Below are 15,187 nucleotides of genomic sequence, written 5' to 3'. Positions count from 1 at the left end.
CAAATGTATTGTCAAACATCATAAACCAAATTCATTTCCAATAGACATCAATATTATCAACATGCTTTATCAAGCATTAGATGTATCTCTTTTAACAAGGGTGATCATAAATTTTCAAAAGAAAATTTCATCCCCTGTTTTCTTTCCCTGTTTTTTCAGATTTCAATTTTCAGCTTTCTCCACCTTTTGTCATCAAAGGGGCACCTGCAAGAAGTTTTAACATAGAAAATAGAGTATGCAAAATATAACCCAAAAAATAATCTAAAAGTGTTTCACAAAGTATCACAGAGTTATACTACTAGCAGTATCCAACCCAACAAAATAAAGTAACAAATTGAGCCTAAGTGTGCCAATATCAAACAGTAAACATAAGTTTAATCATCAGAGAGATGAAAGTTAGATTCCTCGGCCCCTGCCTCACTACCCACTTCATCTTCAAGGCTTTCCAGCATTAGACCGACCCTATCTTGGCATTTCTTCCAGGCTGACTCATTTTCATATGCTAGTTTGCGTGCAGACCTATGAAATTGAACCATGAGTTCGGACATGTTTGAGAATTTTGTGAGAATGTCTCTGAGGGATTCGGTTGCCTTGGAGGATTCCGGCCGACTTTCAAAATCATCATCAGAAGCCATAGATTTCTTTCCCTTTTTAACAGCGCCCCCTCCTTTGATCATAGAGACTTTGTTTTCTACATCCTCATTTGTTAAATCTACCTTAAAGTACTCAAAAATACACGTGAGAAACGTTTCATAAGGTAAATTAGCCTTTTTTGTACTCTTTACAGACTCCCACATATGTCTAATCATGAGATAACTAAATGAAACAGAAGATGAAGTAACGAGAGCAAATATTATGAGACAATCAGATACTGTTACCCTATTATGAGAGCCACTATGTGGGGTAAGAATGTGAGTTATGATGCGGTGCAGTAGTGAGTTGGTTGGTCCAAGAGCCTTGTGAGTGGGAACAGTGTCGTCTAGGCTAGACAGATTTTCACAGATTTGATGAAGAACTTGCTTGTATGTGACCCCAACGTGTGCATCCCATTTGTCAGTCATGTAAACCCTCGGCCCTTCATCAGTGTAACCAAGGGCAGAGCCAATGGTTTCAGCATTCAGAGTGATATGCACATGCTTTACGTAGGAGTGAAGACTACCATCAATCAATCTCAGATTTGCATAAAACTGTCTTACCAACCCTGGGTAAACCATTTTGTGAATGAAGAGCAATGGAGACCATTTGAGATTGTCAAACAGAGGATGTAAATTAATCCCTTTGGCAGCCAGAGAATCAAGATTCACCAAGTATGAGGGACACAGATGCCGCTTTTCCAAAATCTCTTTGTGGAATTTATAGAATGCACATGTAGAAAACCTTGAAGGATCAAAATGAGAATGTGGTTTATGAAATTTGTTCTTGAAATCCATTGATCCAAGGTTTGCGGGTTCCCGGGTCTCATGAAACACGAAACCTTTGGTTTTCTGAGAGCTTTTTCCAGACGCATGTGGGGTGGACTTCTTCGGTGGTGATGGAGGAGGTGATGTATGAGATTCCTCTTCCTCTTCTTCCATGCTTGGTTCCTTGTTCTTGTCACTTTTCCTTCTTCCAGAAGATTTCTGGGCTATTACTTTGCGCCTCATTGGTTCAGATTTCTTGGTGGGAGGTGAAGGAGAAGATGAAGAAGTGGAGTGAATATGTATGTGTGTGTACGTTTGGGGAGTGGAAGGCTTTGAGAGAGACGAATTCTTTCGCTCTTTCTTGGTGCTATTTTCTTTTTCATTATGAAGAAGATGAATGGTGATGGAAGTTGGAGAGAGAGAAGGCCGAAGGGTGAGGTGAGTGGAGGGAGGTTAGAGGGACATTAAATGCTGATTGGAAAGAGATAGTGGAGGGAGTTATTAACCATTAAGGGCGCGGTTATTAACCAGGGAAGTTTCAAAAAACTAAAAAGGAGTTTCCTTGAATCAAGGGATTAGTTGAAAGGAAATATTTGATTTGACAACATGCTTCTTCCAACAAGATTTGATAAGACAACCAAGAGATTTTGTGATTTTATTTTTCAAAAAAAAGAGGAACTAACAAAACTGTCATGGTGGAGTCAAAGATATTTGGTAGGGCCCATGAAGATTAAATTCTGCGTTGCCTCCCCCTTGATTATAGCCCTTCCATCATGCCCTCATTTTTATCTCGTCCAAACCTACGAGACAAAACTGAACAGAATCAAATATTCATAAGTTATCAATAGAACTTAAATCAAATATTCCCAAACTTTTTCTCAAGGTGCAGAATCTATCTTCACAGAGGGGTTTTGTAAAAATATCAGCAATTTGGTCTTCAGATTTTACAAATTGAATATCAATAGTACCCTTTTGCACATGCTCTCTAATAAAATGATATTTTATCTCAATGTGCTTAGTTTTTGAGTGCAGAATATGATTTTTTGAAATATTTATAGCACTCATATTATCACAAAATAAGGGTATACTATTGATCTTTAATTTGTAATCTTCCAATTGTGTTTTTAACCAAATTAATTGAGAGCAACATACAGATGCGGAAATGTATTCTGCTTCAGCCGTGGATAAAGCCACTGTGGCTTGCTTCTTGCTTGACCACATGTTGAGTGAGCTTCCAAGGAAGCAACACATGCCGGATGTGCTCCGTCTATCCACTCTATCTCCCGCATAATCTGCATCACAAAACCCTACTGCACAAAAGTCATCAGATTTAGGATACCATAATCCAAAATTACAAGTCCCCTTAATGTATCTAATGATGTGTTTAACAGCCGTAAGATGGGATTCTTTTGGGTGAGATTGAAACCTTGAGCATACACCCACACTTTGGACAATATCCAGTCTAGAGGAGGTAAGGTACATAAGTGAACCTATCATTCCTCTATACCTTGTTTCATCTACATCTTGGCCATCATCATCCTTTTCAAGTTTTGTGTTAGGGTGCATTGGTGTACCCATTGGTTTGGAATTTTCTAGGCCAAACTTTTTGATAAGTTCTTTTGCATACTTTCCTTGGTGAATAAAAGTACCACTAGGAGTTTGTTTGATTTGGAGGCCAAGAAAGAAAGTTAGCTCTCCCATTAAACTCATCTCAAACTCACTAGTCATAAGTTTTCCAAACTCTTCACACAAGGATACATTGGCCGATCCAAATACAATGTCATCAAGATAAACTTGAACAAGGAGTATATCATCATTAGATGCTTTAATAAATAAAGTAGTGTCGGTGGTACCCCTTTGAAAATAATTTTCCAACAAGAAGGCACTAAGCCTTTCATACCAAGCTCTTAGAGCTTGTCTAAGACCATAAAGAGCCTTAGTTAGTTTGAAAACATGATTTGGAAACTCTTTATCCTCAAAACCGGGGGGTTGAGCCACATACACTTCTCTATCAATAAAGCCATTAAGGAAAGCACATTTAACATCCATTTGAAATATTTTGAAACCGTTATGGGCAGCATAGGCAAGAAGCAACCTAATTGCTTCTATTCTAGCTACCGGAGCAAAAGACTCATCAAAATCTATACACTCTTCTTGATCGTAACCTTGGGCCACTAATCTAGCCTTGTTACGAACAACTTGTCCATCCTCACCAAGTTAATTTTTAAACACCCACTTAGTACCCGTAACTTTCTTACCATCCAGATGAAGTACTAGTGTCCAAACCTCATTCTTGTCGAATTGAGCAAGCTCTTCTTGCATTACTTTGACCCAAGATGGATCTTCAAGAGCTTGTTTGACATTGTTGGGCTCCATTTGTGACAAGAGGGCAAAATTGCTTGGTTCGGATTGCCTTTTGGTGGAGGATCTTGTTGTTACTCCTTGAGAGGGATCACCAATTATGAAGTCATGAGGATAACCCCTCATAGACTTCCATTCTCTAGGATTCCGAAGTGATGTTGAGCTTTGATGAGTTTCTGGTGGTCTCACTGTTTCAGTTTCTCGTGTCTGCTCAGAAGATAAAATGGAAATATCTCCTCCAATCTGACGAGATAAAACTGGGCTGGCAAAATCTTCATTCTGAATAGATTTGGGATTTTCTTTACTTGTTCCAGCTTCTTCACTATCTGAATCATTATCTATCACAGCACTGGGAATTAAATTAGAATCACAAAAAGTAACATGTATGGATTCCTCTATGGTTCTATGCTCTTTGAGATAAATTCTATAGGCCTTGCTTGTGGTGGAATATCCTACAAACATTCCTTCATAGGATTTTGGATCAAATTTTCCAAGGTTTTCTTTATTGTTAAGTACAAAGCATTTGCATCCAAAAACATGAAAATACTTAAGATTTGGAGGGGTTCCTTTCCATAGCTCATAAGGGGTTTTCTTTAACCCTTTTCTAATGATTGTTCTATTTAAAATGTAACAAGCTGTATTCACAGCTTCAGCCCATAAAAATTTAGGAATCTCATTCTCACAGAGCATAGCCCTAGTCATCTCTTGAAGGCTTCTATTCCTTATTTCAACCACCCCATTTTGTTAGGGGGTTCTAGGGCATGAAAACTTATGAGAAATTCCTAAGTCATCACAGAATTTTTCAAAATCTTGGTTTTCAAATTCTCTTCCGTGATCACTTCTTAAATGGGCAATTTTTAAATCTTTTCATTTTGAATTTTCTTGCAAAGAGTGGAAAAGGCATGGAAAGCATCATTTTTATGAGCAAGGAAAAGTACCCAACCAAATCTAGAGTAATCATCTACCACCACAAGACCATAGTGTTTACCTCCTAAGCTTTGAGTTCTTGTTGGACCAAAAAGATCAATATGCAACTTCTCTAATGGCCTTTTGGTTGAAATTCCATCTTTTGGTTTAAAAGAGGATTTTACTTGTTTGCCCAATTGACAAGCATCACAAGTAAGATCCTTATCAAATTTGATATTTGAAATTCCTCTAACCAGATTTTTCTTAACTAGCTTAGAAATTTGGTACATGCTTGCATGACCCAACTTTCTATGCCATAGCCATTTTTTAGATTCAAGAGATGTAAAACATGTCACATTTTGTTCTTTCAAATCTTCAAGAGTTAATCCATACACATTATTGCATCTTTTAGCTTCAAATAAGATATCCCCAGTTTTCTCACAAACAACTAAACAAACAAACTTCCTAAAAATGACCTCAAAGCCTAAATCACACAATTGACTAACACTAAGTAAATTATATTTCAAACCATGTACAAGAAGGACATCATTTATACAAGATGAAAATTTTTTTACCAACTTTCCCAACAGCCACTATTTTTCCTTTTGCATCATCACCGAAAGTGACAAGTCCTCCATCATATTCATCAAGCTTTATGAAGAAGGTTGTCTTTCCGGTCATATGCCTAGAGTATCCGCTATCCATATATCACATATTTTCTTTTCGTTTGGATGCTAGGCACACCTACAAAACAAGCTCAAGTGACCTTAGGTATCCAAATTTTCTTGGATCCTTTCACGTTAAACCATCTCTTATGTCCTAAGCCATTATAATAAAAAACAACCTTGTAAACTTTTTCACCTATCATCCTTTCACCAAAAAAACATTATATGGGAAAGTGTCCATTTCGGTTGCATAGTCTACAAAATCTTGGAGTTGCTGTTTTGTTAAAGCTTCTTGGGTTTTGAAATCTTGTATCATTGAAAGATGAGGCAATATTTTCAAAATTATATTTTTCAACAGATTTATGAAACCCCAAGCCAACTTTATCATAAAGAGGTTTTTGGCTAGCCAAAATTTGATTCAGATTTTCAGAACTTTGTGTAAACTTGGCTAAGTCTTCTTTAAGCCTTTTGACCTCTTTAAGCAAGTCTTCATTTCTTCTAAAATAATCAACATATGCAACGACCAAATGGTCACTTTCACAGCTCCTAAGTTGGGCTTTTAACTGCTTATTTTCTTTAACAAGATCACAAGCAGTTTCGGCCTCCCTTAGCTTTTCTTTTAAAAATCTATTTTCTGCTTTAAGGATGATAATTTGTTGTTCAAGTTCTTGATTATCCAGCAAAAAGCATCTTATTTTTTTAGAAAGATGATCTATCATAAGATGAAGAGATTCAGTATCAGGGTTGGGAACAATTACCTGCTCAACAAGATCAGCCATAAGGCATGGTTGGGACTTTATTTCAGATTCCTCCTCATCATCATCTGAGTCATTTTCCAAATCTTCCCATGAAGCCATCAGTCCTTTCTTCTTCCCTTTCTTTGGTTTTTCTTCCTTTTTCAACTTAGGACAGTCAGATTTGAAGTGCCCTGTTTCTTTACAGTTGTAGCAAGTCACCTTGCTGAAATCTCTCTTCTGTTTTCTTGAGCTGTCTCCTTTGCCTCTCTCCTTGAGCTTTACCATTTTCCTGAATTTTTTTGTAAACAACACAAATTCATTTTCAGATGAGTTATCACTGGATTCATCATCCAGAGGGTTAGTGGCAGATGAAAAAGCTATTCCTTTCTTTTTTGAATCTTTTTTTCAAATAGTTATTTTCAAAAGCAAGTAAATTTCCTCTCAAATTATCATAGGTCATAGAATCAAGACCACTACTTTCAGAAATAATTAACGCTTTTGTTTCCCACTCTTTTGTGAGACATCTCAACACTCTTCTCACTAGCACAGATTCAGAATACTTGATTCCCATAGCATCCAAGCCAATAATGATGGTGTTGAAACGCACAAACAGCTCATCAATGGATTCTCCTTCCTTCATTGCAAACATTTCGTACTCTCTGTTTAACATATCTATCTTGGTCTTTTTCACAATGGTTGTTCCTTCATGAGTAACTAGGAGTTTGTCCCAGATTTTCTTTGCTGTTGTGCAACGTGATACCCATCGGTACTCCTCAAAGCTGATAGCACAGTTGAGCAGATTGATAGCTTTGGCGTTGAGCTCCACCTTTTTTCTATCTTCATCCGTCTAACTTGCTTCTGGTTTAAGAGAGATAACTCCTTTGGCACTTGTAACAGTTGGATATTAAGGGCCTTCCAGGATGATCTTCCAAAGTCTGTAATCCACTGCTTGTACAAATATCTTCATCCTTTCCTTCTAATAGGTATAGTTTTTCCCATTGAAAATAGGAGGTCTGTTGCTTGATTGTCCTTCAGTCAGCCACTATTTTCTGCTATGAGGATCTTTACTCCAAGCTACAAAGCTTGATCTCTTTGAGACCAAGCTCTGATACCAATTGATGGTTTTCAGTGGCTAAGAGAAGGGAGGGGTTGAATCTTAGCCCCCTTTTTGAAAAGTAACACTTGCTGGTCTTCATGAGACCTTTTGATTTTTGTCTCGTCCCTAGCCACGAGACTTTTATTTTTGTCTCGTCACTTGGCACGAGATATTTTTCAGTTTTAGCTTCTGTACAGTAGAAACAGAAATGGAGTAGAGAAGAGAGAAAATTAGACCCAGATATATCCTGGTTCAGCTGCTAAGTGCAGTGCAGCCTACATCCAGTCTCCATCACAACCATGATGGAATTTCACTATAATCTTCTTGATTACAGACTGTAAAGTGCTAACCCAACTTACAAAGATATTCCCACAGAATCATGAAACACAACATAGATGAACAAAGGAACTCTGAGACCATCTATGGCTTTTTCTTTTAATTTTGCACTCTCTGCCTTTTTTCGCTCTATGGATTTTTTCACACAAACCTCACTGTTTGCCTTTTTCCATGAGACTCAAGACATGACAAAATTAAACAGAAAAAAAATACAAAATAGAATACATTGAAGGAAAAGAGAAATCTGTTAGCTCAGGTAGCTTCTGAGAACACTGTGCCTTGCACTCTCAAACTTTCTCCCTGCTCCAAACCGTGGCTGTTCCCTCTCTTTATAGAAGAGGGAAGCCTCCAATTTTGAAGCCAAAAACCAAGCCAACTTCTTCTTCTCCAAGAAACAGAACCGGTTCGGCCAGAGAGAGAGAAGAGATAACTCATGCAAAACCCAACATGCAATTACCTCTAGTCCTTCCTTGGTCATCACTCTTCATCAATCCGAGCACTCCATCCTTGGCTTGCTCTCCAAGATGGATTTCTGGCCCTTGATGTTTCATGATGATGATGGCTTCTTCTGCTCCACTTTTGCTTCCTCCCTCACGTAGCCACCCTAGCTACCTTCTGTGATGAGTGAACCCAAAAGCAGTGACAAGCCATCCCTTCAAGATCTTCTTTCCTGCTGGCCGAATCTCCTTAACCATTTTTGGTATGGAGAGGCTGAGATCTCATCACCATATCTTTCCTTTCATGGTTTAAAGATCTTAGCCACTGCATTTTTTTTTATGTTTTCTTGCCATCATTGAGATGGTCTTTAGACGTGCCTTTCCTTCTTTTCGGTAGCTCAATGTAGCTTCCATGGTTTTCTGGGTATTGTCCGAAAGAGAGGAAAGAAAGAATGAATGAAAGAGAAAAAATAAATGGAAGAGAAGCAATTAAATGAATTAAACAAATTAAGTGGAAAAAGTTGCTTTTACTTCCCTTGCTTGAGTGGCGTGCATCACAAAGCAAATCAATCATGTCACTCATACTCTCTCTCTTATTTATGTTTCTAATGCATGTATTAATTCTTCTCAATAAAACTTTGAGTTCCATCTCATGCTTAAAGAAGAGATCCGTTGAAGACATAGGGCAAATAGCAACATTTGCTTTCCTGATGGATTATTTTCAGATCATGCATTGGGGGAATAGCAAAATATGATTAACTTGGGCTTGTACCAATAATGGATCAATTTGGCCCAATAAAAACAAAACATTGTTTCAGTCTTTATGATCACAATGGTTTAACATCAAGGCTGAATGAAAATTATTCCAATGGACTTGCTTTAATATTTTTTGTTCTGTTCGGCCCATAAAGGAATCTGCACAGCAAACATTATTATAATTAATATACTTTAATCAAAAATAAATTAATAATTTTGCTGTTAATAATATTTTATCATCATCAATTTAAATTAGAGTTTTCCAAACTCATCAACAACAACAAAGCACACTGCCTGTGATCAAAGAAGGGGTAAAACACCAAAAAGGAGAACTACATTCAAGAAGCGTCATCTATTAAACTCAAAATTGATGCCTTTTGGTATCTCATTTTATCGATTTCCTTTCCCAGATAATCCAATGTCATGTCCGTTACATGGTTAGGAGGACACCCAGCATCCAACATCATTTTCAAGAACTTATACGCATCCTTCAACCGTCTTGCCTTGCTGTGACTTTCAATTAACGTATTATATGTGACAACATCGGGATTTATCCCACTGCTCTTCATTTGCTCAAAGAAGTTATTGGCCTCATCAATTCGGCCTGCCTTTTCAAGAACATTGATAAGTGTGTTATACATATCTACATCGAGATAGCCACCTTGCTTCAGCAGCCTATCAAGAATAGCACTGGTCAGATCTGCTCTTCCCATCTTTCCTAAACTTTGAATTATCATATTGTATGTTGCTATATCAGTTGGGCAAAGGTTTTCTCCCATTTGGTTCAGGATAGCCAAAGCTTCAGTGAAATAACCCCTTTTGACAAAGGAGCTCATCATAGAATTAAAAGTGTAACTCACAGGATCCACACCTGCATCAGTGAAAATTTCAAATAACTTGCAAGCCAAGCTCAACTTTCCCTTGGCCAGGAATATAGACAAGAAAGTATTCACCATATCAATATCAAAAGAATCTGGCCCCTTTTCTTGAACTCTTTGAGCACGAGAAGGAGTAAACAGCTGGGAAGTGCTAAGCAAGGACTTGGCCAATTTATCCAAGTGTGGGGATGATGACCACTCATCAAATTTGTTACCGGAACTCTCCTTGTCTTGAAAATCCGAATCGTGCTGTGAATCAAGGGTGACGTCCTGAGCATTAGTTATGAAGCTCATGACGTCACTAAAGTCTCCTTTGGAAGGGAACATTGGCGAATAATTCTTTCTCTTGCTCTTTGGGTTCTTCAAAGAAGCCTCCATTCCAACTTTCCACTTGAGAACACTAAGCACCAGATCACTCTCCCTCACATGCCTCATAAGCCTGTCCGTCCAAACCCAGCGACCATGTCTATGAATGCTAATCAAGAGCGATGTTATCGTAGTGAGATCAACAACAAAACCTCTGCTTTCCATCTCTTCCACCAATTGTAGTGCCTCCTCAAGTTGACCCTTTCGACAAAATTGCAGCACAATGATGCTGTAAGTAACTGATAAACCCATATTTCATGAGTTATTTTGTGCTTAGTTTGAGTGATTTATTCAATCCTTCACCCACTTATTCATATTAATTGCATGGTTTTACTCTCCCTTCCTTATTATGTGATGTATGTGAAAAACATGTTTCCTAAGCTTTAAAATTAATTATTTTAATTACCTTTATTTCCATTCGATGCCGTGATTAGTGTGTTGAGTAGTTTCAGATTTTCTAAGGCAGAATGACTTAAAGGATGGAAAAGGAAACGTACAAAAATGGAAGGGAAGTGCGAAACGGAGTTCCTGAAGGAACTGGCATCCACGCGATCGCATGACTGACGCGATCGCGTGCCAGAAGCAAAGAAGCAGCGACGCGGCCGCATGACTGACGCGACTGCGTGCCTTAAGCAGAACGTATATGACGCGGACGCGTGACTGACGCGACCGCGTGGCAAGGAAATGCTCCGAATGACGCGACCCTGTGACCCACGCGGACGCGTGACAGAGGCCACGTACCAGAATTCACAGAATACGCCCCCAGCGATTTCTGAAGCCCTTTTGGCCCAGATCCAAGTACAGAACACACAGATTAGAGGCTATAAAGTGTAGGAATGCATCCATTCAAAGAGAACTCGCATCTTTTGTTACTTCCCATGATTTAGATTTAGTCTTGAGAGAGGTTCTCTCCTCTCTCTCTCTTAGGATTTAGGACTTCTCTTAGTTTGTAAGAGTGACTCTCGATCCAGGTTTTATGTTTCTTTGTTTTAAACTTCCCTTTTCACTTTTATGTATTTATTCCAGCACTTGAGTTGATTATTTACTTTTATAATTTAATTTATGAATTATTCCATGTTACAAATTGTTATTTGAATTAATGATATTTGAGGTATTCCAGTTTATGATTGCTCTCTTTAATTCATGTTCCTATTGGCTTCCATCTAAGGATATTCTTATTCCAGCAATTTACTTTTCCCTTTTTGGTCTTGGTTAAGAAATTAGTAACTCAACAGTCACCAACGCAGCATAATTGATAATCGTTATCTTGCTAATTGAACTGAACTTCAATAATCCCAACTTTTTCTTAGGAAATAAATAGGATTCGAAGGTCAAACTAATTAGTCCCTTGACTTTTCTTTGCCTTAAAGGTTGACTAAGTGGAATTTAGATTCAACTTTCATTATTGTTGAGAGAGATAACTAAGTTGGACTTCCAATTTCTCTTACCTTGCCAAAAGTTTGCTTTACAGTTTTATTTATTTTAATTGCCATTTACTTTACTTGTCATTTAAATCACTAGCCTCTCACCTTCTAAACTCCGATTACAACCTTTATAGCCAATAATAAGAACATACTTTCTTGCAGTTCCTTGAGAAGACGACCCGAGGTTTGAATACTCGGTTAACAATTTTTAAGGGGTTTGTTACTTGTGACAACCAAAACGTTTGTACGAAGGGATTTCTGTTGGTTTAGAATCTATATCTACAACGCGACTATTTTTATAAAATTTTTTACTAGCAAAAATCCTAACGTCAGTAACCCCATCGACGAACTGGCCTTTCTTCTTGAGGTCGCAGAAGAGAGTATATGCAGCTTTAGGTCTCCCATTTTTAAGCAAGCCATCAACCAGAATGTTATATGTCCAGCAAGATGCCTTCGTGCCTTCTTCAACCATTTTCTCAAACAGTTGGCAAGCTTCTGTAACCTTTCTAGCCTTGAAGAGTCCATCAAGCATAGAATTATAAATAACAGGATCCGGGCGAAATCTATTATTCTGCATCTCATTGAAAATCATGGTGGCATCATGTACTCTGTAAGTCTTGGAACAACCTTGCACAAGGATCCTATAAGTGAACTCATCAGGTTCATGGCCAGATCCTTCTTTAAGCTCTTGAAACACTTTAAGTGCATCATTGACTCTGCCAACCTTACAAAGCACACTAATGAGACTGTTATAAGTGCACAAATCAAGTTCAACAGGAGAACAAGTGTGGCCGCAGGAACCATAATCCAATAACTCCTTCTCTTTCTCCTTCAGCTTCATCTCCTTGAAGAGGGTCAAAGAAGCACCAAGATCACCCCAACAACCAAATGCATAGATGCAAATGTTGTAGCCCCAAGTATCAAAATAAAAACCTTTCTTCTCTCTAAGCCTATCAAAAACTTGTTTGAACTCCACCTTCATGCTTGCTTTCCTAAGAGAAACCAACAATTCATTGGTTGTATTGGAATCAAAACCATCAGTAGTAGAATCAAGAAGCTTGAAAAAGATGGACAAAGCCAATGGGACTTGGTTCTTCCTAATGAGAGCAACGAGGACAGAGCTATAGATGTGAGGTTGCAGGTTGCTGCCAAGATCTTGCATGTAATCCAAGAGTTGTAGAGCCAAATCAAAGTTAAAAGAGAGGATGGAGGCATTGAGGAGAAGCTTGAAAGAGTGGGAATCAAGAAGGAGGGAGTCTTGATTGAGGGAATGGAGGAGGGCCGGGACATGGTGGAGGTGGGCAGGGTGGGAGAGAGTGCAGAAGAGGGTGGTGTAGGCAGCGACAGAGGGCGGAGGGGAGGAGGAATGGGAACGAGACCAGAGGAAGAAATGAAGCTTGTTGGAAGGGTGGAGAGAGGGGTTGGAGAGGACGTTGAGGATGATGGAATGTGTGAGTTTGAGAGAGGGAGAGAGGTTGCGTGTTCCTCCTGATTCGGAGAGGGCTTTGGTGATAGAGGCCACAATGAGAATGTCTCCCAGTTTTTTTGATGCACGGTTTCTTTGCCACCTGAGTCAGAGGCTCCATTCTTGATGATGCAGACAGAGAGTGGCAGAGTGCAGAGAGGAGTGGAGGAAGACGCGGTGGCTGCCAGAGAGGGAAAGGCGCTGGACGAAGATGGCTGGACGGGGCTCGACACGACGACGGCTGGACGGGGCTCGACACGACGACGGCGCAGGGGACGACGACACGACGACGGCTGGACGGGGCTCGACACGACGACGGCTGGACGGGGCTCGACACGACGACGGCTGGACGGGGCTCGACACGACGACGGCGCAACCTGCTGGCTCGATAGCAGCAAAAAATGGAAAGGAGTGAGGGCACTGGAGCCACTGGGGCTCGCCGGCGAAGACTGGAGAGTGGAGGAGAGCTAGGCAGTTTTGACTTTTAATGGAGACGCTAGGGATTATAATACGCAAGGGTATTTTTGTGATTTAGGGTTATTTACCGGTTCGATTTGGTTTAGTTCAAGGTTTTTTACTTTTTTTTATGGCAAAACCAAAAAACGAACCAAATTGAAAGCAAACAACGAAAGACTGTTCCCTCACTGAATGAAAATTCCATTTAATGATTAATAAATTACTGCATAACGAGATTTGAATCGCTGGTACTTACTTAAACTGACTCTTCCAACTTGATTTTAGTTGCTCTTAGCTCACTTGTATAGTTGTATATATGTTTTTTGGTAAAAACTCGGGTATAGTCGACTTCACGTGAAGTTGATAATTGAGAGTTGTTAAATAATTTAACTTATTTAATTAAATTTTTATCTAACGGCTCTCAACTATCAAATTCACATGAAGTCAACTGCCCCAATTTTTACCATATTCGACTATTCGTCACTTAAAATTGTATTACTCAATGAGAATCAACCTTTCTTTCCATTTTCATTCACATCTTCAATGCATCTCTTCTAATTATTTATATGGGGGAGACTCACATAAAGTTGACAAAAACAACTTTTTTTAAAGTTACTGACGTGTCACTTTATGATTGGTGTTTTATAAAACCGGTTAATAAAATTTATTTTTAAACTAGATACTTTAAATCCGGTTTGACCTAGCTGGTTTAAATAAACTGGTCCGAGTCTTTTCCTTTTTTGCCCTTTTCTTCAATCCACCAAACTACGTCGTTTTATAATTCCAAATCTGATTCTTGACTATATATACCCAATCAAGAAGAAAAACATCAATCTGAGCTAAACTGAAAAGTGAAACCAAGAAGAAAACTCAACCAAATTGGAAGAGGGATTAGCAAACCTAATGAAGTGGTGCGCGCAATCATGGAGGAAGGGCGGGGAAGTGGCTCAGTGATGGATACAACAATGGGGATGACGAGACTACTGGAATTGACGGAGGGGGAGCACCACGGCGGTGAGGATTCCAAAGAAGTGGTTTGCGCCCTCACACAATTGACTTCGCGAGAAAAAGGAGAGGATAACGCACTATATGAATGAAGCTCTTATGAAATTGATTTCTAGCTTTCATTAGATTGCTACTAAGAGAGGAGAACGAGAATGAAGTTCTTACTGGGTGGGGTGGGTAGTGAAAGGGTAGGGCTTTTTTGGGGTTAGATTGAGAGATTGGTGAGCCATTGAGATTGGGTTTGCCTTGGCTTGGGCTTGGGTTTGGGTTAGCAAGAGTCTAGGGTTAGGTTTTATTTTTTTAAGGATTTAATTGTAATTTTACATTTTTATAGATTTAAATGTTTGCCAAATAAAAATTAAGGATATATTTGTCATTTTCATAAAAAATTTAAATATGATTTGGTTCAGATTATGTAAACCGATCGGATTGAATCGGATATGATAATTATAATAAATTGATTTTATTTTGATTTATTCAAAATATTTTATTGACCAGTTTAATATTTTGTCCAATAGTAATGTAACACGTATACTGTCTTTAAAAAAAGACATTTTTGATATGTTTATCAGAGTGGTCGCCTATTTATATATGCTTGCAACAAACAACACATAACCTTGGTTAGTTATTAGTTACTGATTGCTACCATAATTTTCTAGATCATAAATTTAAACTTTGTTCTTCCGATAGAAGTCGTTGATTAAATTATGGCATATACATAGATATAAAATTGTTGACAAGCTATAAATTAAATGTGAAGCTTCACTTTCATTATAATATATAGAAAAGAAGAATATATTGTTATAATGAGCTATTATACCTAAATTTACAAGATTTTTGTTTTAATAAACTTGTTACATTAATACTAGATCTATAGTATAAAAGAGATTATTATCTAT

The 15,187-nt window shown here is 38.4% G+C and overlaps 2 protein-coding genes across 2 annotated transcripts; both read right to left on the bottom strand.

The window, feature by feature from the left end:
* Positions 375–1,643, bottom strand: LOC107632454. Its single transcript, XM_016336130.1, has one exon. The coding sequence runs from the start codon at positions 1,641–1,643 to the stop codon at positions 375–377; it is 1,269 nt and encodes a 422-aa protein (XP_016191616.1).
* On the bottom strand, positions 9,033–12,524 carry LOC107632455 (pentatricopeptide repeat-containing protein At4g01570-like). The gene is made up of 2 exons (XM_021117161.1): positions 11,675–12,524; positions 9,033–10,177 (listed from the first exon to the last, which is right to left on the bottom strand). The coding sequence occupies exons 1-2, from the start codon at positions 12,522–12,524 to the stop codon at positions 9,033–9,035; spliced, it is 1,995 nt and encodes a 664-aa protein (XP_020972820.1).

Source organism: Arachis ipaensis, chromosome B03 (assembly GCF_000816755.2).
Source record: "Arachis ipaensis cultivar K30076 chromosome B03, Araip1.1, whole genome shotgun sequence".
Taxonomy (NCBI): Eukaryota; Viridiplantae; Streptophyta; class Magnoliopsida; order Fabales; family Fabaceae; genus Arachis; species Arachis ipaensis.
Note: the sequence above shows the minus strand (reverse complement) of the source record. Positions and strands in the feature narration are given on the sequence as shown.

Coding starts and splice junctions, on each gene's coding strand:
- LOC107632454 (XM_016336130.1), bottom strand. CDS start 1,643: ATGAGGCGCAAAGTAATAGCCCAGAAATCTTCTGGAAGAAGGAAAAGT.
- LOC107632455 (XM_021117161.1), bottom strand. CDS start 12,524: ATGCAAGATCTTGGCAGCAACCTGCAACCTCACATCTATAGCTCTGTC. Junction 10,178..11,674: donor TGACGTTAGGATTTTTGCTA/GTAAAAAATTTT, acceptor TGGGTTTATCAG/TTACTTACAGCATCATTGTG.